At 36.7% G+C, this 23,344-nt stretch overlaps 1 protein-coding gene across 1 annotated transcript in view; it reads left to right on the top strand.

Moving 5' to 3' along the window:
- XRN1 (5'-3' exoribonuclease 1) overlaps positions 1 to 23,344 on the top strand; it is a 113,494-nt gene that overhangs the window by 27,078 nt on the left and 63,072 nt on the right. The window contains 5 exon segments of the mRNA XM_046681041.1: positions 1,511 to 1,667; positions 3,417 to 3,536; positions 12,853 to 13,022; positions 14,227 to 14,347; positions 14,444 to 14,542. Of these exon segments, the coding sequence (XP_046536997.1) occupies positions 1,511 to 1,667; positions 3,417 to 3,536; positions 12,853 to 13,022; positions 14,227 to 14,347; positions 14,444 to 14,542 (667 nt within the window).

Genomic DNA, 23,344 nt, shown 5'->3' with positions numbered 1-23,344 from the left:
TGATAATTATTGGGTCTGAGGGATGGTTATCTGGGGTTGTTCATTATATTCTCTACATTTTTGTGTGTTCGAAAAAAATTTTTCTATCAGGAGTAATTGTTGAACAATGGGCTGTTTGAATGTTAGACTGGGAAACACAAAGACAAAAGAGGAAAGGAATTATTTGCTTTCCCTGGAAATAGTAATAATTCTCCATTTTTTTCATGTTTCGTATTCCAGCAAGTTCCATCTACATTTCCAAACCATCCGCCAAAATAGAAAAATAACAAACCAAAAATGATGCAGGAAAAAGTAGAAACTTTTAGGTGATGAAGTAGCTTGTGGTGGTTTGTTTTCATTGCACCTCTGCCAGGCTTTGTTTTAAAGCACACACAGCAAAACAAACCAATGCAAAATAATGTAGCATTAATTATTATTTTACTTTTTAAAAAAAAATCTTTGCAATAACTAACCCGATTCTCAGGGCCTCTCTGAAGAGCATTCTAATGATGAAAATCCTTGATTTACCATTTTTTTAAGAGGATGAGTATAAGTTATTCCTATTATACCTCTAGGCATTAAGGCCAGGCACTTGAAAAGCATGTGTTCATATAATCCTAACAACTATTTAAAGTAAATAATATTCTCTACCTTTTACAGATGAGGATCAGAGAGGTTAAGTAACCTTTCTAAGGTCATAGACCCAAGAATCAAGTCTGAGCATATGATTCCAAAATCTATACGTTTTCCATTATTCTGCATGCCATTCTTCCTCCTAAACTTTTCCTCTCCTTTTGAAATACTCCATAATTGTAGAATATAAAAATATTTCTTCTCTTTTTTTGGCATCCTTACTCAAATATTAAGAACATTGAAATTTTTTTATAAATTGTTCAAAGCTTTGTAAAAGTATTTATACCTGTGGTTAAATATGGGAAGATATTAAAAACAAAAATAGTGTTTATGATTAATAAATGGCTTAATCCTTATCACAAACACAATTATATATATATATATATATATACACACATACATACATACTAATCCAAAGATAAAAGTTCTTAGAGCTGACTAGTAAAGCCACATGTGCTCAGGCTCACTATTCTCTTGAGGGAAGCCCAGGCAACCTAACTGAAAGTCTCCTGACTGCCTCGTTACTTCATTCCAAGAATCAATTGACTGGAAGATTCACACTCAACATTTTGGAAACTAAAAGAACCGTTGTATGTAACTGAAGGATATATATATATATATATATATATATCCTTCAGTTACATAATACATCCCAATTTTGGAAATGTGAAACTGCCAATTAATAATTAAGGAAATGGAACATTTGTTGCCATCACATAACCTAAATTTTCCAACACTGCTGATTTCTTATATTGAAGTGGTAGAATTAGGGGTGACAATTTTTTTTCCTCAGAATTATTGCTATGTGTTGTTAAAATAAAACCTGGGATACTCTATACTTAATATTGACCTGTTTCATAAAGTTGCCAATTGTTTAAAGCTCAGTTTTGTCTTATAGGTATTACCCCTACCATTACGCGCCTTTCCTATCTGATATCCGCAACATCAGCGCACTCAGCATCCATTTTGAACTAGGAAAACCTTTTAAGCCATTTGAACAGCTTCTTGCTGTACTTCCGGCAGCTAGCAAAAATTTACTTCCTACATGCTATCAGGTGGGTTTTAGAATTAAATGTTTTTGTCCTTTTGATATTTAGGAGCTCCTACTTCAAACCTAGAAACATAGTACCCAAATTTCTTTAATAGCTAAATATATTTATTTTCAGTTTCAAATATAACATTTCTTAAGTCCCTTGAAAAGTAATTCCTTGATTTAAAGTTAGCTTTGTTTTAAAATAGCGAACTCTAAACCATTCAGTGGATAACTTCTTCATTTTCAGCACCTTTAAGCACATCTTAAAGCACAGTTTCTCTCTGCACTGATGAAAGTAAACTAAATCAGGCAAAATCTAAAGCCATCTACTTTATCCAAACATTTATAGATTCATTCCTCTTTTCTTTTACTCTCTACATACTAGAATAGGGATGGTTCTAAAAAGTCATTTATCTGATCAGAAGTATACCTCAGTTTATATTTCAAGCATTTCATTTATCAAATTGTGGAATGAAAGGCTTTTCTCTGGTTAACATATTTCACATAACAGGAGGAAGATGTTTCAGAGGTGATTGGGTCACCAAAATTATACTGAGCCAGCTAAGTTGATTTTGAGGGTAAATTTCATTCAGTTCTTCTAGAGTATCTGTCTGTTCTAATTTCATGATCTGGTCCCAGGAATTGGAGTAGACACACCCCCCAACACACACACACCCATACACACATACCCGTTGCTGCTTGAACAATGTCAGACTCCCTTCAGGTTAAGTTCTAAAACTTAACTTGTCCTTCATCCTGGCCTCTGGCCTCTGGCCTCCCTTTCTTCTTGTTTCTTTGATGTTTTTTTTTTTCTCCTACTTTCAGATACATTAAGGATTGATACCCAGCCACTTTGGACCAGTACAACTATACAAGTGTTTTATAGCCACATCTGTTTTGATTGTTCTGTGCCCATGCCATACTGGTTATTAAATATTTTGACTATTACCCTGAGAAATATGCTGTTTTATTTCTTGAAAAAAGTTTATGTTGGAGCTGGCCCAGTGGCATAGTGGTTAAGTCCTTTCACTCTTCAGCACCCTGGGATTCGTGGATTCAGATCCCAGGCTCAGGCCTACACACCACTCATCAAGCCATGCTGTGGTGGTGTCCCACATACAAAATAGAGGAAGACTGGCTTAGATGTTAGCTCAGGAACTATCTTCCTCAAGCAAAAAAGACAAAATTATATCATAATCCTCCATATTCATTTCGTACAAGACATCTTTATGCTGTATCTACCTCAGTTATAAAATCTCTAATGAAAACATGTCTTATTGGACTTTTTATCTTTGCTAGTAGTAGCAAAGAGATTCCTGGATTTTAGATTTGTTTTTTTTTAATTCTTAAATGACAGTCTTATGTTACTTAATAAAGTCAGTTGATTAGGAAACAAAAGTAATTGTTTAATTTAAGATTATAAATGGAGGTGAATTGGAAGCCTGTGAAATGAACTGAAGTGTGAATGAGAAAACAGAATTTAGGTTGGTCTTGTAGAGTGAAATGACAAAATTAAAATTTAGAGTAAAGATGGTTTTGCTACATAACTAGGTCAATGGAATGGGAAAGTGATGAGTAGCAGTAAAATTAGAAGTCTCATAGTTGAAAATCAAAGTATAGCTGGTATGTTGCAACATATCTAAAACATAAATATTTAGTTTACTTTGCTTAGAAATTTTAAACTGTAACATGAAGAAATATTACAAATATATTAACAAAAGGCTATATTTGTATTCTTGTATTTCTGTTACACTGTTTTATATTTTCACAGCATTTGATGACCAGTGAAGACTCGCCAATTATAGAATATTACCCACCTGATTTTAAAACTGACCTAAATGGGAAACAACAGGAATGGGAAGCTGTGGTACTAATACCATTCATTGATGAGGTCAGTGCATGAAATAGTTATATATATACGCGTTTTTTTTCTTTTTGGTTTTTTTTGTTTATGTATGTGAAGAAACTTGGCCCTGAGCTAACATCCATTGCCAGTCTTCTTCTTTTTGCTTGAGGAAGATTATCCCTGAGCTAACATCTGTGCCAATTTTCCTGTATTTTGTATGTGGGACACTGCCACAGCATGGTTTGATGAGCAGTGTGTAGTCTGCACCGGGGATCTAGACCTGCAAACCCTAGGCTGCTAAAGCAGAGCACGTGAACTTAACCACTATGCCACCAGGCTGGCCCCTACACATATATTCTTAACCAGAGAGTATTTCACATAAGTTAATGAGCAATGGGTTTTAATCACCATTTATGTTTTGTTAATAAGATTTAACTACTCTCTTGATTACGTGCACCCAAACTTCTAAGTACACTAATTATAAGAAAGCTGGAGTGGCTTTACTAATATTAAGCAAAATAGACTTCAGAACAAGGAGTATTACCAGAGATCAAAAGGGATTCAAGTTCGGGGCCAGCCCTGTGGCCGAGTGGTTAAGTTTACGCACTCCACTGTGGCAGCCCAGGGTTTCGCTGGTTCAGACCCTGGGTGCAGACATGGCACCGCTCATCAAGCCATGCTGAGGCGGTGTCCCACCTAGCAGAGCCAGAGGACCTACAACTAGAATATACACCTATGTACTGGGGAGCTTTGGGGAGAAGAAGAAAAGAAAATCAAGTCAGTTCATCAAGAAGACATAAAAATCCTAAATGTCTATGCACCTAATAACAAAGCTTCAAATACATAAAGCAATAACTGTCAGAATTGAAAGGAGACGTAGACAAATCCACACCTTATAATTGGAAATTTCAACTCTTTCTCTCTGAGGAAGTGATAGAACAATAAGAAAGAAAATCAGTGAGAATAAAAACTTGAATAACACTATAAACCTATTCAACCTGATTAATATTTATAGAACACTACACCCAACAACTGCAGAATACACATTCTCTTTAGGTGAATAAGGAACATTCATCAAGATTATTTGCTGATACCTAAAATGTGTCTCAGTACATTTAAAAGGGTTAGAATCAGGGGCTGGCCCCATGGCCTAGTGGTTAAGTTCAGTGTGCTCTGCCGCAGCAGCCTGGGTTCAGTTCCTGGGCGCAGACCTACATCATTCTTCAACGGCTGTGTTGTGGCAGCAACCCACATACAAAATAGACAAACATTTGCAACAGATGTTGGCTCAGGGAGAATCTTCCTCAGCAACAAAAGGGGGTTAAAATCATACAGAGAATGTTCTCTGACCATGTGGAATTAAATTAAAAATCAGTAATAAATATCTGGGAAATCTGCAAATATTTGAAATTAAATAACATACTTCCAAATAACCCATGGATAAAAAAAGAAATTAAAAGGGAAATTCGAAAATATTTTGATCTGAATGATAATGAACACTCAATATATCATAATCTGTATGCTGGAACTAAAGCAGGGCTTAAAAGGAAGCTTAAGGTTCTAGATGCTTATACTAAACAAGAAAAAGTTTAAAAATAAGTCCTCTAAGCTTCCTACCATTAGAAGTTAGAAAAACAAGAGCGAGTTAAACCCAAAGTAAACAGGATAAAGGAAATAATAAAAATAGGAGCAGAAATCCATGGAAATGAACAAATTATAGAGAAAAAAATCAATGAAACCAAAAGTCGGGTCTTTGGAAAGATTAATAAAATTGATAAATCCTGGTTAGACTGATCAAGAAATGGGGGAGAAAAAGAGGGATGGAGAGAGAACACATAAATTGCCAATATTAGGAATGAAAGGGGAGACATCCTACAGATTCCTCAAATATTAAAAGTCTAGTTAAGGAATATTGTGAACAGTTTTGTGCCAACAAATTCAACAGCTTAAGTGAAATGAACACATTTTTTAAAGACACAATGTAGCAAAACTGACAAAAAAATGTAAACATCTGAATTATCCTGTATCTTTTAGAGACATTTAATTCATATTTAAAACCTTTCCCACAGAGAACATTCCAGCCTCAGATAGCTTTATTTGTGAATTCTAGCAAACATTTGAGGAAGAGATAATACCAATTTTACACAAACTTTGAGAAGTAGAAGAGGGAGAATCACTTCCCAGCGTATTTTATTAGACTAGTGCAATCCAGATACCCAAACTAGACAATGGCATTACAAGAAAAGAGAAATACCAGTGCCCCTCCTACAAGTAGATGGAACAACTTTTAACAAAGTAAAACCAGATGGGATCCAATACTATGTTAGAAGGATAATGTTCGTGACCAAACGGGATTTGTTTTAGAAATACAGGATTGGTTTGCAGTGTGATTTAGCACATTGTCAATATTCAACATCCATTTTTAATAGAAATGCTCAACAAATGGAATAAAAGGAAACTTCCTCAATCAGATAAAGTGCATCTAAAAAAACCTATTTCTAACTACATACTTAATAGTAAAAGGTTGAACATTTTCTCTCTAAAGTCAAGGATAGGACAAGGATGTCCATTCTGAACACTTCTCTCTAATATTGTACTGGAAGTCCAGCGTATTAAGTCAAGGAAAAGAAATAAAGGCACACAGAATAGAAAGGAAGAAGTAAAATGGTCTTTATTTGCATGTGGCATTATAATATATTTAGAAAATTCTAAGGAATCTTCAAAAAAAGAAACTATAACCAGGAAGTGAATTTAGCAAAGTCCCCAAATATAAAATCTATACAAAATTCAATTGTATTTTCATGTACTAGCCACAAACGATTGGAAAATGCAAAATTTTTTAAATAAAAGTTTTTTTAATGCTTGCAGTACCATTAGAAAATATAAAATACACAGCTATAAGTTTAAAATGTGCAAGCCCTTTACACTGAAAACTATGAATAGTGTTGAGAGATAGACACCTTAATAAATGGAGGGATATACCATGTTCAAGGAACAGAAGACAATACTAAGATATAGCTTCTTCCCAAATTGATCTTTGGATTCAACATAATCCCAGTGAAGATCTCAGCAGATTTTATTGTATAAATTGGAAATCTGACTCTAAAGTTTTAAGAAATTGCAAAGCATCTGGAATAGCCAAAGCAATCTGTAGGAAGAAAAACAGTGTTGGAGGACTTTTATTATCTGATTTCATGACTTAGCATGAAGCTGTCAAGGCAGTGTGTTAGTTACATAGCGATAGACAAGTAGATCAGTGGAACGGAGTAGAGTCCAAACATGGATCTATACTTGTTCAGTTAGTTCGTTTCCATTCAAGGCAGCAAAGCTATTCAGTAGGTAAAGGAAAAGCTTTTCAACAATTGGTGCTGAAACAGCCGGCTGTGTGTGTGGAAAAGATGAGTCTTGATCCATACCTCACACCAAACACAAAACTTAATTCAAAATACATCATAGCTCAGTGTAAAAGCTACAACTGTAAAATTTTTTGAAGTAAACTTAGGATAAAATCTTAGTCAAGACCCAGAAAGCACTAACCATTAAAGAATTGAGAAAATAAATTTCATCAAAATCAAAAACCTACTTTTCAAAAGATTATTAAAAAACAAATAGGGAGAGTGACATCAGCATCATGCAGAGTGAGATGATTCCCTTAGACTCTCCCCCAAGATACAACAAAAGAGACATTCATAGACCAGCAGAGAAAATGAAAATACACCATACCAACTCATATGGGATGCAACAAAAGTGATCCTAAGGGGGAAATTCATAGCAAGACAGGCCCACCTTAACAGGCAAGAAAAATCTGAAATAAGTAACCTTAAACTACATCTAATAGAAATAGCAAAAGAACAAAGCCTCAAGTCAGCAGAAGGAAGGAAATAATAAAAATTAGAGCAGAAATAAATGAAATTGTAACAAAAAAACAGTAGAAAGGAATCAGTGAAACTAAGAGCTGGTTCTTTGAGAAGATAAAATTGACAAACCCTTAGCCAGACTCACTAAGAAAAAAAGAAGGCTCAAATAAATAAAATTAAAAATGAAAGAGGAGAAGTTAGAATGAATACCACAGAAATGCAAAAGATTATAAGAGAGTACTATGCAGATCAACCTCTGCTACCTTTAAACTTTTGTCCTGCAGCTTCCTCCCTTCTCTCAGCCTTCATTGAACTGAAGAGAGTTAGGGCGTTGCTCTGGAGTAGATTTGGCTTAAGGGAATGTTGTGGCTGGTTTGATCTTCTACCCAGACCACTGAAACTTTCTCCATATCAGCAATAAGGCTATTTCACTTTCTTATCATTTCTTTATTCACTGCAGTAACACTTTTAATTTCTTTCAAGAATTTTTCCTTTGCATTCATAACTCGGCTGTTTGGTGCAAGAGGCCTAACTTTTGGCCTGTCTTGGCTTTCAAATGCCGTCCTCACTAAGCCTAATCATTTCTAGCTTTTGATTTAAAATGAGAGACAGGCCACTCTTCTCTCGCTTGAACATTTAGAGGCCATTGTAGGGTTATTAATTGGCCTAATTTCAATATTGTTGCATCTCAAGGAATAGGAAGGCCAAAGGAGAGGGAGAGAGATGGGAGAACAGCCAGTCAATGGAGCAGTCAGAAGATACCCAACATTTATCAATTAAATTTGCCGCCTTATATGAGCACAGTTTGTGGTGCCCCAAAACAATTACAATAGTAACATCAAAGATCCCTGATCACAAATCACCATAACATATAATAATAATGAAAAAGTTTTAAATATTGTGAAAATTGTCAAAATGTGACACAGAGACACAAAGTGAGCAAATGCTGTTGGAAAACTGGTGCCCATAGACTTGCTCAATGCAGGGTTGTGACAAACCCTCGATTTGTAAAATTGTCTTTCTCTCTCTCTCTGACACACACACACACACACACACACACACACACACACACACACACACATCCTTTTCAGCTTGAGCATGTGTCAGGCTTTCTTTCCCATCTGTTTCTTTCTACCAGAATGTTCCAACTGATTTGTGTATGTGTGCAGGGTAGGCAGATTGGAAGGAGTGAGAGGGGAGTGTGGTTTAAAGCCATTTTATTTACTCACAAGTCTGTGAATCAACAATTTGAACTGGGCTCAGCTAGGTGGTTCTTTTGCTGGTCATAGCCTGAGGTCACTCAAGCATTTTAGTCATCTTGTGGCTCAAGTAGAGCTGGTTGTCTGAGATGGCCTCGCTCATATGATTGGGCGTTGGTGTTACTTGTGAGCTGAGGCCTCTATGTCATCCCTAACCCTCAAGGAGGCTAACCCAGGTTTATTCTCACAGTGATCTTTGGTTCCATGAAGGTGAGAACAAAAGTTCCAAGGCTTCTTGAGCTTTGGAATTTGTATAACATCACTTTCACTACATTCCTTTGAATAAAGTTGCAAGACCAACTCAGGCTTAAAAAGTGGGGAAATAGTCTTCACCACCTCACATTTATAGGAGCTTACATATGGGGATAGAAGGAATTATTGTGGCCATCTTTGCAATCATCTACTACAATCTGCCCTTTGGCTAAAATAATTCACATCTCCTCCAAACTCCAAACACACTGACCTCCCCTCAAAATCTCATCTCCTTAAAGCATCAGGCTCAAAGTCCAAAATGTCATCTTTAAATCAGATCCAGATATAGATGAAGCTCCTCAAATGTAGCTCCTCATGAAAAGCTCTCTTGATTCAGAGACCTGTGAATTTAAAAACCAAGTTATTTACCCTCCCCCCACCCATGTTCCCAGTTTTATGATGGAGAGACAAGGACAAGATAACCACAATCAGTTACTCCTATCAAAAAGGGCAGGAAAAGGAGGCACTAAGCATCACTGATGAATAACAATTCTGAAATCCAGCCGAGTGACATACGCTCAAGTCCCTATACAGTCTGTGTCCCTCCCCCCGACCCAGGCTTTTGGCTTCCTGCTCTGGGTTCTTTTTTTTTTTTTTTTGCAGAGGGAGATTCTCCCTGAGCTAACATCTGTTGCCGGTCTTCCTCTATTTTGTATGTGGGCCACTGCCACAGCATGGCCACTGATGAGTGCTGTAGGTCCGTGCCTGGGAACCAAACCCAGGCTGCCAAAGCAGAGTGCACCAAACTTAACCACCAGGCCACCAGGGCTGGCCCGCTCTGGGTTCTTGATGCTACCCTTTAAGAGGTTGGGAAGAGAAAAAACAGGCTTGGTCGGAAGGGCAGGTTGGGGTACGATGCTCTCTCAACAAAGGCCTTGGCTGACCCCATAAGTAACTCTGAAGCTGAAATGGCCCATTATAGTTCTCCTAAGTTGCTGTAAAGGGTCTGAGACTTTACACTCTTTATCTATCAGTCTTGGATGCAGGCTTCGTTTTGGAAGGTTACATAAACTTGCATGAGATGACTTTTCACCTGAGGATTTTTCCCAGAGAGGGCTGACAGCTGAGTGTTGTAAGCCAGCAGCACTTTCAGCATCTGGGCAAACAAGTCCTTCAGTACTAATGGGGGATCACAGCAGCACGTCACAATATCCGTGACATCCTCTATACCTTAATATTATGCTGTTTATCCTAAAGATGCTAAAATGTTTACAATTATAAGGATGAGATGCTATGCGTACATTCACAGGGCCAAGTGACCTAGAAAAATCTTTATATTTTGAATATGAAGAAGGATTAGACTCAAACTTTGAATGTGATATTGGAGAAAAAAATAGGATAAAAGTTAATACCATTGCTAGTAAAAAAAATTATAGAAATTCAATTTACTGTTTATTATTTTTTGAAATATTGTTATTTATTTTATTGTGTACCTTATAATATCAGTGATATCTTAGAATCAAGAACTTATGGTACAGTATTACCTGTTTTGCTTTATAATCTTTTCCAGATTTTGCTACTTCCTGCTGCTTTCTACTACTTTTCTGTAAATGCTTTGAAAGTAGCATAGATGATTATTGGACCAAAAGTCTAGGAAGCCACTCTGGAAAACTATTCAACAATTTCTTGTAAAGTTAAACATGCATTTACTATCCAACCCAGCAGTCACACTCCTGGGTATTTATCCTAGAGAAATGAAAACTCAGGCCCACACAAAGACCTGTACACGTGTGCAGAGCATCTTATCTGTGATAATCCCAAACTGCAAAAAATGCAAATGTCCTTCAATGAGTGAGTGGATAAACAAACTGTAGCACATCCATATAATGGAATAATACCTAGAATAAAAAGAACTGTTGATATAAACAGCTTGGGTGAAAAAAGTTCACTTGAGTGAAAAACGCCTGTCTCAGAAGGTTATGTATTATATGGTTCCATTTATGTAATATTCTTGAAATGACAAAATTATTGTGATGTAAAACACGTCAGTGGTTGCTGGAGGTTAGAGTGTGATTATAAAGGAATAACATGATGATGATATAACAGTTCTGTATTCCAGTTTTAGTGGTGGTTACATGAATTTGCATATGATAAAAATTCCATAGCACTGTACACACACCAAAAAAATAACACATAAAAACCAGTGAAATCTGACTGGGTCTGTAGTTTAGATAATAGTGTTGTGCCAATGTCAGTTTCCTAGTTTTGATAATGTACTGTGGCTATGTGTAAGATGTTATCATTGGAGACAGCTGAGTGAAAGGTACATGGAAACACTCTGTACTAATTTTGCAGCTTCTTTGCATCTTCATGTTTTTTGCCATTGTCTACAATGCTGTGATAAAAATACTTGTGTATTTATGCTTCTTTTGTTTTTATGCTTGCTTATGTATTGGAGACTTTATTTTTCTAAAGTAGATTCCCAAAAGCAGGATTGCTTGGTTATAGGAATGTATATTTTTAGTTTTAATGGATATTACCAGATTCTTTTTCAAGAAGATGGGTGTAATTCATACTGGCAATATTTCAGTGCTCGCTTCTCTCCATCTTCAGTGCTGGGTATTATTGCTTCATTTAATTTTGGCCAATCTATTGATGATGAAGAATGCCATTTTATTATTATTCAAGTTTGTTTTTCCCTGACCCTTATTTTTTTTTTTTTAAAGATTCTCACCTGAGCTAACAACTGTTGCCAATCTTCTTTTTTTTTTTTCCTGCTTTTTCTCCTCAAATCCCCCAAGTACATAGTTGTATATTTTAATTGTGGGTCCTTCTAATTGTGGTATGTGGGACACCGCCTCAATGTGGCCTAATGAGCAGTGCCATGTCCTCACCCAGGATCCGGACCATCGAAACCCTGGGCCGCCGAAGCGGAGCACGCGAACCTAACCACTCAGACACATGGCCGGCCACCCCGACCTTTAATTTGAGTATATTTTTGTGTATATGTTTTCACTTTGCATTTTCTCTTTTGTAAATTGCCTGTTTATATCCTTTCCCTCATTTTCTTTTTTGATTTTTAGCAGCTTTTTTATATTGGGAATATTCTTTCCCGGTATAGCTTTTGTCTCTTGATTTATGACGTCTTCTGTCACATACATTTTCTTTTACTTACAAATGTCTTTTTCCCTTAAGGCTGTTAGATTTTTGCCTATCTTACTTAGAGTTTATCACTCCAAATTATGGATACTCTCCTAGATTTTCTTCTAATACTTTTATTGTCTTATTACTCTGATGCTTGTTGTTGTACATAGTATGAAGTTGAGAAATGTATCTGCTTTTTTATCCAGGTGGATAGCTAGATATGACAACACCATTATTTAAATATCTGAAGTACTATGTTTTTGACAGGTTTGGATTTGTTTTTGAACCTTTTATTCTGTTCTTCTGCTCTGTAGGTCTCTTGTGGTATCAATACTAAAATATTTTTATTACAGTTGCTTTATAAAAAGTGGTAGGATGTGATAAGACAAGTCTCTAATTACTTTTTACAATTCACACATTCATTCTTGCATCTAAACGCTAACATCATTTTGTCCTTTTGAAAAAAATATTTTAAACCATTGCAATTCTGATTGAAATTATGTTAAATATAGAAGTTAATTTGGAAAGATGAACATTTCTATACCACTGCAGACTTTGTAAGTTAACAGATTAGTGATCTATGAATTATGATAAATTGTAAAAATTTTGATAAATTCACATTTAAAATTTCATTCTCTACTGTTCTTATTGACACTTCAGTGGCTACTATTGGAGTAATAGGTTCAGAGGAATTTGCAGCAGCAAGCAATATTCTAGGGGCATTTGAAACAATGAACAGCACATTGGTTTTTCATGGAATAAAATGGAACAGAGTTCCATTAGTTAAGATTTTTGTTTTTCAGAAACACAAATAGTGATTCTGTATACTGAGGGAAAAAGATTTATTCTATATGTTGAAATTACAGAATTTTGATGCTTATAACCCTTCTCTGCATTCTTTACATTCAGAAGCGATTGTTGGAAGCCATGGAGACGTGTAACCACTCCCTCAAAAAAGAAGAGAGGAAGAGAAACCGACATAGTGAGTGCCTAATGTGCTGGTATGATAGAGACACAGAGTTCACCTACCCCTCTCCATGGCCAGAAAAGTTCCCTGCCATAGAACGATGTTGCACAAGGTAATGTTATTTGGTAGTTTTTCAACAACCACAAAGAACTCCCCATGACCTTAAAAAAAAAAACGCACTTTTGAGAGCCAGCCCTGATGGCCTAGTGGTTAAAGTTGAGCGCTCTCCCCGTTTTGGCAGCCCAGGTTTGTTTCCCGATCTTGGAGCCACACAAATGGTCTGTCACTTGCCATGTTGTGGCCGTGGCTCGCATAGAAGAACTAGAAGGGCTTCCAACAAGGATATACAACCATGCAGTGGGGCTTTGGGAAGGAAAAAAAAGAGGAAGATTGGCAACAGATGTTAGTTCAGGGCAAATCTTTGGAGGAAAAAAAGCCTTCGAATGTGTATTTGGAGTATCAACAAATAATTTATGATAGTTACAGTCAATTGATAATGAGTTACATCTGACTTGCCAAGGATCATGGCATCTCTCTCTCACAGTTGTTTCTGTAGCTCTCTGCTTGGTCAGATTTTGCTTCTCTCTTCTCTTAAAGTTGTTTATTTATTTTTCTTCCCTAGCGTATATCTGTACTTTCCCTCAAGAAGATGTGTGAATTTTTGTTTCCCTTGCTAGGGTCTGCTTCCAGGATTATTTGACATGCCAACTTCACCTCTTATACTCCCCAACCACTCAACTAGAAAGGAGAAAAAACAAATAAAAGAGCTCCGCTATTTTCTTGCCTCCAACCAATTTCTTCTTTCTCTTCCTCATTAAAATATCTCCCTTATTTTTTCTCTTATCTCATCTTCCATGCAAATGATTTACCTAAGTGGCAGTTGGCAATTGAGTTGCAGATAAAGTGAACGTCTATCTCTCAGTTCTGATTTTTCCTTTTGTTAAAGCAAAGAGAAAGATGAAATAGACATTATAAAATGTTTATTTTCTGTGCTGGGTTTTAGAACATGCAGATATGGAGATTTATAATATGCTTTATATTTTCCTTCATTTTAAAAATGAATTCTATGTATATTTTTGTTTTAAATTAATGCAGTAAACTTCCACTCAGTAATCAACAGCCATGGTCGTGTCTGAACCTAACAGCAAAGAATCTGGGTTGTCCTGCTCTATATTTTCTTTGTTTTAAAGGACAAATTGTCATTCTCTTATTTAAAAGCAAGAATAACTCTTGCAAAATATTCAAGGGAATGCTGAAAAATTGTGATTGCTTGTAATGTATGAATTTTAGCTTAAATGCCTTGATTTATTTTCTAGGTATAAAATGATATCATTAGATGCTTGGCGTGTAGACATAAACAAGAACAAAATAACGAGGATTGACCAGAAGGCATTATATTTCTGTGGATTTCCTACTCTGAGACACATCAAACACAAAGTTAGTGGCTATTTAGTTCAGAATTTTTTTACTTTCTTGAGTGTGAAGTTATTGTAGAGAAATAATTAAAATTAAATTCTCTGGAATTTTTTAAAGTTTTTTTTGAAGAAAAGTGGGGTTCAAGTATTCCAGCAAAGCAGTCGTGGAGAAAACATGATGTTAGAAATCTTAGTGAATGCAGAATCAGATGACCTTGTAAGTATTTTGTTTATTATATATTTATTAAATGCTTATTATGCAAAAAACTATTGTAGCTGCAATGTGTTTGCCCAAGCAGTATAATATGTAGTAACTCCAAACGCTAACAGTAGATAAGGATAAAGTAAAGAAACATTTACACAAATTAAAGGACATGTGTAATTGTGACATAATGAGTAAAAGGTGCTCCAGGAATTTTGAAAAGGAGATGAGCTATGTGAGCTAAAGATTAAGCAAGTACAAGACCTGTAGATGAGAATATAGGCTTGAGTTGGGTGCTGAGAAAAGATTATCACAAAGAGAAAAGGCAAGGTAAGGTATTCCAGTTGAAAGGAATAACATGAGCTGTGAATCGTAGTAAAAAATAAATGAGACATTATCTTAGTGTTTTTAACCTTTTTGAATGTCTGAAAGTTCTCCTTAGTACTTTTTCTTTTTTTAGAATAAATTTGATATATTTGAGGAGAAGGAATAGATAAAACTGACTGAAGCAGACTTGTGTTGGGAAATAGTGGAAGATAAGGTTGAAAAAACAGATTGAGGCCAGATTCTGGAGGACCTTAAATATCAGGCTAAAGAGTTAGGACTTTTTTTTTCATGACTGTTATATTGAAATCAGTATTTTCATAAAGATTAATTTGGTAGCAATATAATGGCTAAATTGCACAGAAGAGAAATGTAAGAAAGTGGAAAAGCCTGCAACAGAGGTTGTGTTTGTAGAAACATTAGATAATAAGGACATAAACTGGAAGTGGTAATAGATCTCGATGAACAAGACTAAATAAAATTGATAAATTTCATCATTTGTTCAAATATAGGAGATGAAAAGAGGAATAAAATATTAAATATGACTCTGAGCCATCCAGGCTTATTAACTAGAAAATAATTGCTGTTTATTAGAGTAAAGAAGTTAAAATGAAAGAGTCACTGATTTGAGAGGATTAATGATAAATAATGGGGGAGTTTTAAGGTGGTGCTGGGACATTTAACTGGAGCTGCCCTGCCAACCTTTCTCAACAAGGATTCCACAAGAGATTTAAGCCCTGATATACTAACTTATCTTCTATGCATTTATAATGCTACTAGTTATGTACCATCCTCGGGAGACTTGAGGAAATAGAGTATTTTTCGTGTTCTGTGGTCAGATGAAAAACCTCAGTCAAGAAAGGCTGCTTATGCACAATTTAGCACTTGGAGCCACAGCTTGGAGGGAGGTAGGGATATACAAGTCGTCAGCAAGGAGGTGATAGCAGAGGCCTTAGGGCTCATACCCCAAGAAGAAAAGGGCCTCTGAGGGTTCAAGGTCTCAGCATGAAGAAATAACCACAGTTATAAAGGGTGGAAAAAGGAGCCAGTAAAAGTGACATATAGTGTTCAGAGAGGTAAAAGAGAATGATTCCCAAGTTAAGTAGTATCACAGAAGCATGGAGTAGGTGCTGTATGCTGCATACAGTTCAAGAATAAAAACTGAAATAAGCTCTGTGAGTTTGTCCTTTAGACAGCATTACTGACCTTTGAGAATTCCGCTCCAACAGATTGGTGGAGACAGAAGTCCAATTCCTGAGGTCTAGTCTGGGATAGGAAGATGGAAAGTAGAGGTAGCAGGTATTAAGCCCTTGGTTAAGTTCATCATTGGAAAGAAGGCTAGAAACATAACTGTAGATAGAGAAGAGGCAGCTCATCCAGCAAAACACATTCGAAAGAGGAGAGGACGAGCTAATGGAGAAAGGGCTTAAAGGCATTGTGGAGGGGAGGGATGTTCATGATAATGAGACCCCATGTGAGGTGATAAGGGATTTCAACTGGGGTTTACACGGAAGGATTAATCTGGGAAATGGGGACAACTTTTCCTTTAAAAACTTAAAGGAAAGAGTGGGAGAATGAAATTAGAAATAGATGTATAGGGGCTGGCCCTGTGGTGCAGTGGGTAAGTGTGTACATTCCGCTTCAGTGGCCCGGGTGCGGACATGGCACTGCTTGGCACGCCATGCTGTGGTAGGCATCCCACATATAAAGTAGAGGAAGATGGGTACGGATGTTACCTCAGGGCAAGTCTTCCTCAGCAAAAAGAGGAGGATTGGCCGCAGATGTTAGCTCAGGACTAATCTTCCTCAAAAGAAAAAAAAAGAAAAGAAATAGATGTATAGAAGGGAAAAGGATAATTAAGGGAGCCTGGTTCTAATGTTGAAACTTGTTTTACTTATCAGAATAGTCATTCTTTTGTATGTTTATGATAAGAAATGTCTAAATATAATAAATAAAATAAAGACTTGTCCTAAAAAAGTCCAAAATAGTCATCTCTAATTGTAAGAAGAGGATTTGATAATAATGATTAAGCATAATAAACAGAAAAAAAAGTGAATGAAAATTTGTATTTAAACTTCAGTTTCTACAACAAAATTGTTGTTATACCAATAGTAACCAATACAACCAATAGTAATACTGATGTTTGCTTTTAAAACTAGAATTTTTTTATTGAGTTCATAATAGTTTACAACATTCTGAAATTTCAATTGTACGTTATTACTTGTCTGTCACCATGTAAGTGCTCCCCTTTAGCCCCTGTGCCCACCCCCCAGTCCCCTTCCCTCAGTAACCACTGAACTGTTTTCTTTGTGTATTTATCTTCCATATATGAATGAAGTCATATGGTCTTTGTCTTTCTCTGTCTGGCTTATTTTGCTTAGCATAATATCCTCTGGGTCCATCCATGTTGTTGCAAATGGGAATTTTGTCTTTTTTTATGGCTGAGTAGTATTCCATTGTGTGTGTGTGTGTGTGTGTGTGTGTGGGTGTGTATGTACACACGAGATCTTCTTTATCCAGTCATTGGTCACTGGGCACTTGGGTTGCTTCCGCATCTTGGCTATAGTGAATACTGCTGCAGTGAACATAGGAGTGTGTAAGTCGCTTTGAATTGTTGATTTCAAGTTCTTTGGATAGATACACAGTAAGATACACAGTAATGGAATAGCTGGGTCATGTGGTATTCCTGTTTTTACTTTTTTTTTTTTGAAGAGTGGCACTTGAGCTAACAGCTGTTGCCAATCTTCTTCTTTTTTTTTTTTTTTCCTTCCCAAAGGCCCCTAGTAAATACTTGTATATTCTAGTTGTGAGTGCCTCTGGTTGTGCTGTGTGGGACGCTGCCTCATCGTGGCCTGATGACCAGTGCCATGTCCACGCCCAGGATCCAAACTGTTGAAACCCTGGACCACCGAAGTGGAGTGCATGAACTTAACTACTCAGCTACAGGGCCGGCCCCTGTTTTTACTTTTTTGAGAAATCTCCATACTCTTTCCCATAGTGGCTGCACCAGTTTGCATTCCCGCTAGTAATGTGTGAGGGTTCCCTTTTTTCCACATCCTCTCCAACATTTGTTATTTTTTGTCTTGGTGATTATATCCATTTTAATGGGTGTAAGGTGATATCTTAGTGTAGTTCTGATTTGCAGTTCCCTGATGATTAGTGATGTTGAACATCTTTTCATGTGTTCATTGACTTATCTGTGTATCTTCTTTGGGAAAATGTCTGTTCATATCTTCTGCCCATTTTTTGATCAGGTTGTTTGTTTCCTTGTTGTTCAGTTGTGTGAGTTCTTTATATATTATGGAGATTAACCCCTTGTAGGATATATGATTTGCAAATATTTTCTCCTGATTGGTGGGTTGTCCTTTCGTTTTGATCCTGACTTCCTTTGCCTTGCAGAAGGTCTTTAGTCTGATAAAGTCCCACTTATTTTTTTTTCTTTTCTTTCCCTTGTCCGAGAAGACATGATATTTGAAAAGATCTGTTTAAGATCGATGTCAAAGTGTGTACTACCTATATTTTCTACCAGAAGTTTTATGGTTTCAGATGTTACCTTTGAGTCATTGATCCATTTTGAGTTTATTTTTGTGTATGGTGTAAGATAATGGTCTACTGTCATTCTTTTGCATGTGTTTGTCCAGTTTTCCAAACAGCATTTATTGAAGAGACTATCTTTTCTCCATAGTATATTCTTAGCACCTTTATAGAAGATTAGCTATCTATAGATGTGTGGTTTTATTTCTGGGCTTTCAGTTGTGTTCCATTGATTTATGTGTCTGATTTTGTACCAGTACCATGCTGTTTTGATTACTGTAGCTTTGTAGTACATTTTAAGTCAGGGATTGTGATGCCTCAGCTTTGTTCTTTTTTCTCAGGATTGCTTTAGCTACTTGGGATCTTTTGTTGCCCCATATGAATTTTAGCATTCTTTTTTCTATTTCCATGAAGAATGTCATTGGGATTCTGATTGGGATTGCATTGAATCTGTAGATTGCTTTAGGTACTATGGACATTTTAACTATGTTGAGTCTTCCAATCCATGTGCATGGAATATCTTTCCATTTCTTTATGTCATCATCAATTTCTTTTAATAAGGTCTTTCACCTCCTTGGCTAAATTTATTCCTAGATATTTTGTCTTTTTCTTGGGATTGTGAATAGGATTGTGTTCTTGAGTTCTCTTTCTGTTAGTTCATTATTAGAGTATAGAAATGCAACTGGTTTTTCTAAGTTGATTTTGTACCCTGCAACCTTACTGTAGTTGTTGATTATTTCTAATAGTTTTCCAGTGGGTTCTTTAGGGTTTTCTATATATAAAATCATGTTGTCTGCAAACAGCAAGAGTTTCACTTCTTCATTTCCTATTTGGATTCCTTTTACTCCTCTTTCTTGCTTAATTTCTCTGGCCAAAACCTCCAGTAGTATGTTGAATAAGAGTGGTGAGAGTGGGCACCCTTGTCTTGTTCCTGTTTTCAGAGGATTGGCTTTCAGTTTTGTTTTTGGGGTTTTTTTTTTAAGATTTTATTTTTTTCCTTTTTCTCGCCAAAGCCTCCCAGTACGTAGTTGTATATTCTTCGTTGTGGGTCCTTCTAGTTGTGGCATGTGGGACGCTGCCTCAGCATGGTTTGATGAGCAGTGCCATGTCTGCGCCCAGGATTCGAACCAACGAAACACTGAGCCGCCTGCAGCGGAGCGTGCGAACTTAACCACTTGGCCACGGGATCAGCCCCTGGCTTTCAGTTTTTCACTGCTGACTATGATGTTGGCCATAGTTTTGTCATATAAGGCCTTTATTATGTTGAGGTAATTTCTTTTTATACTCATTTTGTTAAGAGTTTGTATCATAAATAGCTGTTGGATCTTGTCAAATGCTTTCTCTGCATCTATTGAGATGATCATGTGGTTTTTATTCCTCATTTTGTTAATGTGGTGTATGATGTTTTTGATGTATTGCTGCATTCGAGTTGCCAATATTTTGTTGAGGATTTTTGCATCAACATTCATTAGCAATATTGGCCTGTAGTTTTCCCTTTTTGTGTTGTCCTTGTCAGGCTTTGGTATCAGGGTGATGTTGGCCTCATAGAATGTGTTAGGAAGTGTTCCATCTTCCCTAATTTTTTGGAATAGGTCGAGAAGGATGAATCCTCTTTGAATGTTTGGTATAATTCACCAAGAAAGCCATCTGGTCCTGGACTTTTATTTTGGGGGATGTTTTTGATTACTCTTTCAATCTCTTTACTTGTGATTAGTCTGTTCAGATTATCTATTTCTTCTTGATTCAGCTTTGGGAGATTGTAAGAGTCTAAGAATTTGTCCGCTTCTTCTAGATTGTCCAATTAATTGGCATATAGCTTTTCATAGTATTCTCTTATAATCATTTGTATTTCTGTGGTATCCGTTGTAATTTCTCCTCTTTCATTTCTGATTTTATTTGAGCTTTCTCTCTTTTTCTCTTTGTAAGTCTGGTTAGGGGGTTGTCAATTTTGTTTATCTTGTCAAAGAACCAGCTCTTTGTTTCATTGATCCTTTCTACTGCCTTTTTTGTTTCAATTGCATTTATTTCTGCTCTGATTTTTATTATTTCCCTCCTTCTGCTGACTTTGGGCTTTGTTTGTTCTTCTTTTTCTAATTCAGTTAGCTATAGTTTGAGATTGCTTTTTTGGAATTTTTCTCCTTTGTTAAGGTGAGCCTGTATTGCAGTGAATTTCCCTCTTAGTACCTCTTTTGCTTCATCCTATGTGAGTTGGTATGGTATGCTTTCGTTTTCATTTGTCTCCAGATATTTTTAATTTCTTCCTTAATTTTCTTCATTGTCCATTAGTTCTTCAGTAGCATGTTGGTTAGTCTCCATATCTTTATTCCTTTCTCAGCTTTTTTTTTGTAGTTAGTTTCTAGTTCATAGCATTATGGTTGGAAAAGATGTTTGTTATTTTCTCAGTCTTCTTAAATTTATTGAGACTTGCCTTGTTCCCCAAGATACAGTGTATCCTTGAGAATATTCCATGCACATTTGAGAAAAATGTGTATTCTGCTGATTTTAGATGGAGTGTTCTCTATATATTAGGTCCATCTGGTCTAGTTTTTCATTTAATTCCACTGTTTCTTTCTTGACTTTCTGTCTGGATGATCTATCCATTAATGCAAGTGGAGTGTTGAGGTGAGGTCCTTTACTATTATTGTGTTGTTGTTTATGTCTCCTTTTAGGTTTGCTAATAGTTGCTTTATGTACGTTGGTGCTCCTGTGTTGGGTGAATAGATATTTATAAGTGTTATGTCTTCTTGCTGGAGTGTCCCTTTGATCATTATGTACTGCCCCTCCTTGTCTCTCTTTACCTGGCTTATGTTGAAGTCTACTTTGTCTGATATAAGTATGGCAACACCTGCTTTCTTGTGTTTGCCATTAGCTTGGAGTATCATCTTTCATCCCTTCAATTTGAGCCTGTGTTTGTCATTGGAGCTGAGATGTGTTTCAGCATGTTGTTGGGTCTTGTTCTTTAATCCATCTCACCACTCTGTATCTTTTGATGGGAGAATTTAATCCATTTACATTTAAAGTGATTATGGATATATGAGGGCTGAATGCTGCCATTTTATTGCTCATTTTGCAGTCCTCCTGCATTTCTTTTGTCTCTTGTCCCATATGTTTTGGACTGCTAATTTGGTTAGGTAGTTTTTGGTTTTTATTTTTTGAGGAAGATTAGCCCTGAGCTAACTGCTGCCAATCCTCCTCTTTTTGCTGAGGAAGACTGGCTCTGAGCTAACATCTGTGCCCATCTTCCTCCACTTTATATGTGAGACGCCTACCACAGCATGGCATGCCAAGCGGTGCCATGTCCATACCCGGGATCCGAACCAGCAAACACCAGGCCACCGAAGCAAAACGTGCACACTTAACTGCTGTGCCACCGGGCTGGCCCCGGTTAGGTAGTTTTTTATGCTGGATTTCTTAGTTTTCTCCTTATTATTTCTGTCTCTGTTCTACTTTTTTCTTTAGTGATTACCATGAGATTTGGATGCAAAATTTCATAGACAAGGTAGTCCATTTTCTGATGACCTCTTATTTCCTTAGACTGAGCCAATTCAGTCCCTTTCCTCTTCCCCTCCTAAGTTGTTTTTGTCACATCTTATTCCATCTTGTGTTGTGAATTTGTGGTTAAAATGAGATTATCTTTGTTTTTGGTGTTTTTCTTCCCTTTATCTTTAATGTTTTACTTGAGTATTTCCTAACCTGTTCTGATGGGTAGCTACAATTATCTGACTTTGTGTACCTATTTATTTCCTTATTCAGGTCTTTGTAACCCCTTTCTTCTGGTTTTTTTCAGATATGAGGGCCTTCTTGAGGATTTCTTGTAGGGGAGGGTCTTGTGATTGTGAACTCCCTTAGCTTTTGTTTATCTGGGGAAGTTTTTATTTCTCCATCACATCTGAAGGATATTTTCACAGGATAGAGTATTCTTGTCTGAAAGTTTTTGTCTTTCAAAGATTTGAATATATCATTCCACTCTTTCCTACCCTGTAAGGTTTCTGTTGAGAAAGCCACTGACAGCCTGATAAAGGTTCTTTTGTAAGTTATTTTCTTCTACATTGCTGCCCTTAGTATTTTTGCTTTGTCATTGACTTTTGCCAGCTTCACTACCGCATGCCTTGTAGTAGTACACTGACAAGTTAGGAGATCTGGTGGCCTCTTCCACGTGGTTTTCCATCTCCTTCCCCAGGTTTTGAAAGTTCCCCACTATTATTTCTTTGAACAAACTTTCTGCTCCATTTTCCTTCTCTTCTGCCTCTGGGATACCTGTAATCCTTATGTTGCATTGCCTAGTTGAATCGGATATTTCTCAGAATTTCTTCGTTTCTTTTTAGTCTTAATTCTCTCTCCTCCTCCATCTGAAGCATTTCTATATTTCTGTCCTCAATATTGCTGATTCATTGCTCCACAATATCAGCTCTGCTATTCAGGGAATCCATATTCTGCTTTATCTCAGCCGTTGTGTTTTTCATCTCCGATATTTCTGACTGGTTCTTTATAGTTTCAATCTCTTTTGTAAAGTAGCTTCTGAACTCATTGAATTGTTTGTCTGCATTCTCTTTTAACTCATTGAGTTTTTTAATGATAGCTATTTTGAATTCTCTGTCATTTAGGTTATAGGTTTCTGGCTCTTCAGGATTGATCTCTAGGTATTTGTCATTTTCCTTCTGGTCTGGAGATTTAATATATTTTTTCATGCTGCTAGACGGTGTGGATTTCTGCTTCCTGATTGTGGTAGTATTTGATCGCTACTTCCATCTTCGCCACTGGGTGGGGGTCAAGACCTGTGTATTCCGAGCCCTCTGCGATCTGCAGGACAGCTCCCAGGTTCTGGGCTGGGGTGCTGATCGTGGCAGAGGGCCAATTCTTTCTCCTGTGCTGTCTTGGGGGCTTTTCATTCTGCCCTCGCTGTCTGTTCTTCTGGGGTGTTGGCTTGATGAAGATACCCCCATAATAGTCACTTCTGTG

This window comes from Equus quagga, chromosome 1 (genome assembly GCF_021613505.1).
Source record: "Equus quagga isolate Etosha38 chromosome 1, UCLA_HA_Equagga_1.0, whole genome shotgun sequence".
Classification (NCBI taxonomy): Eukaryota; Metazoa; Chordata; class Mammalia; order Perissodactyla; family Equidae; genus Equus; species Equus quagga.
This window is presented reverse-complemented; position numbering and strand designations above follow the sequence as displayed.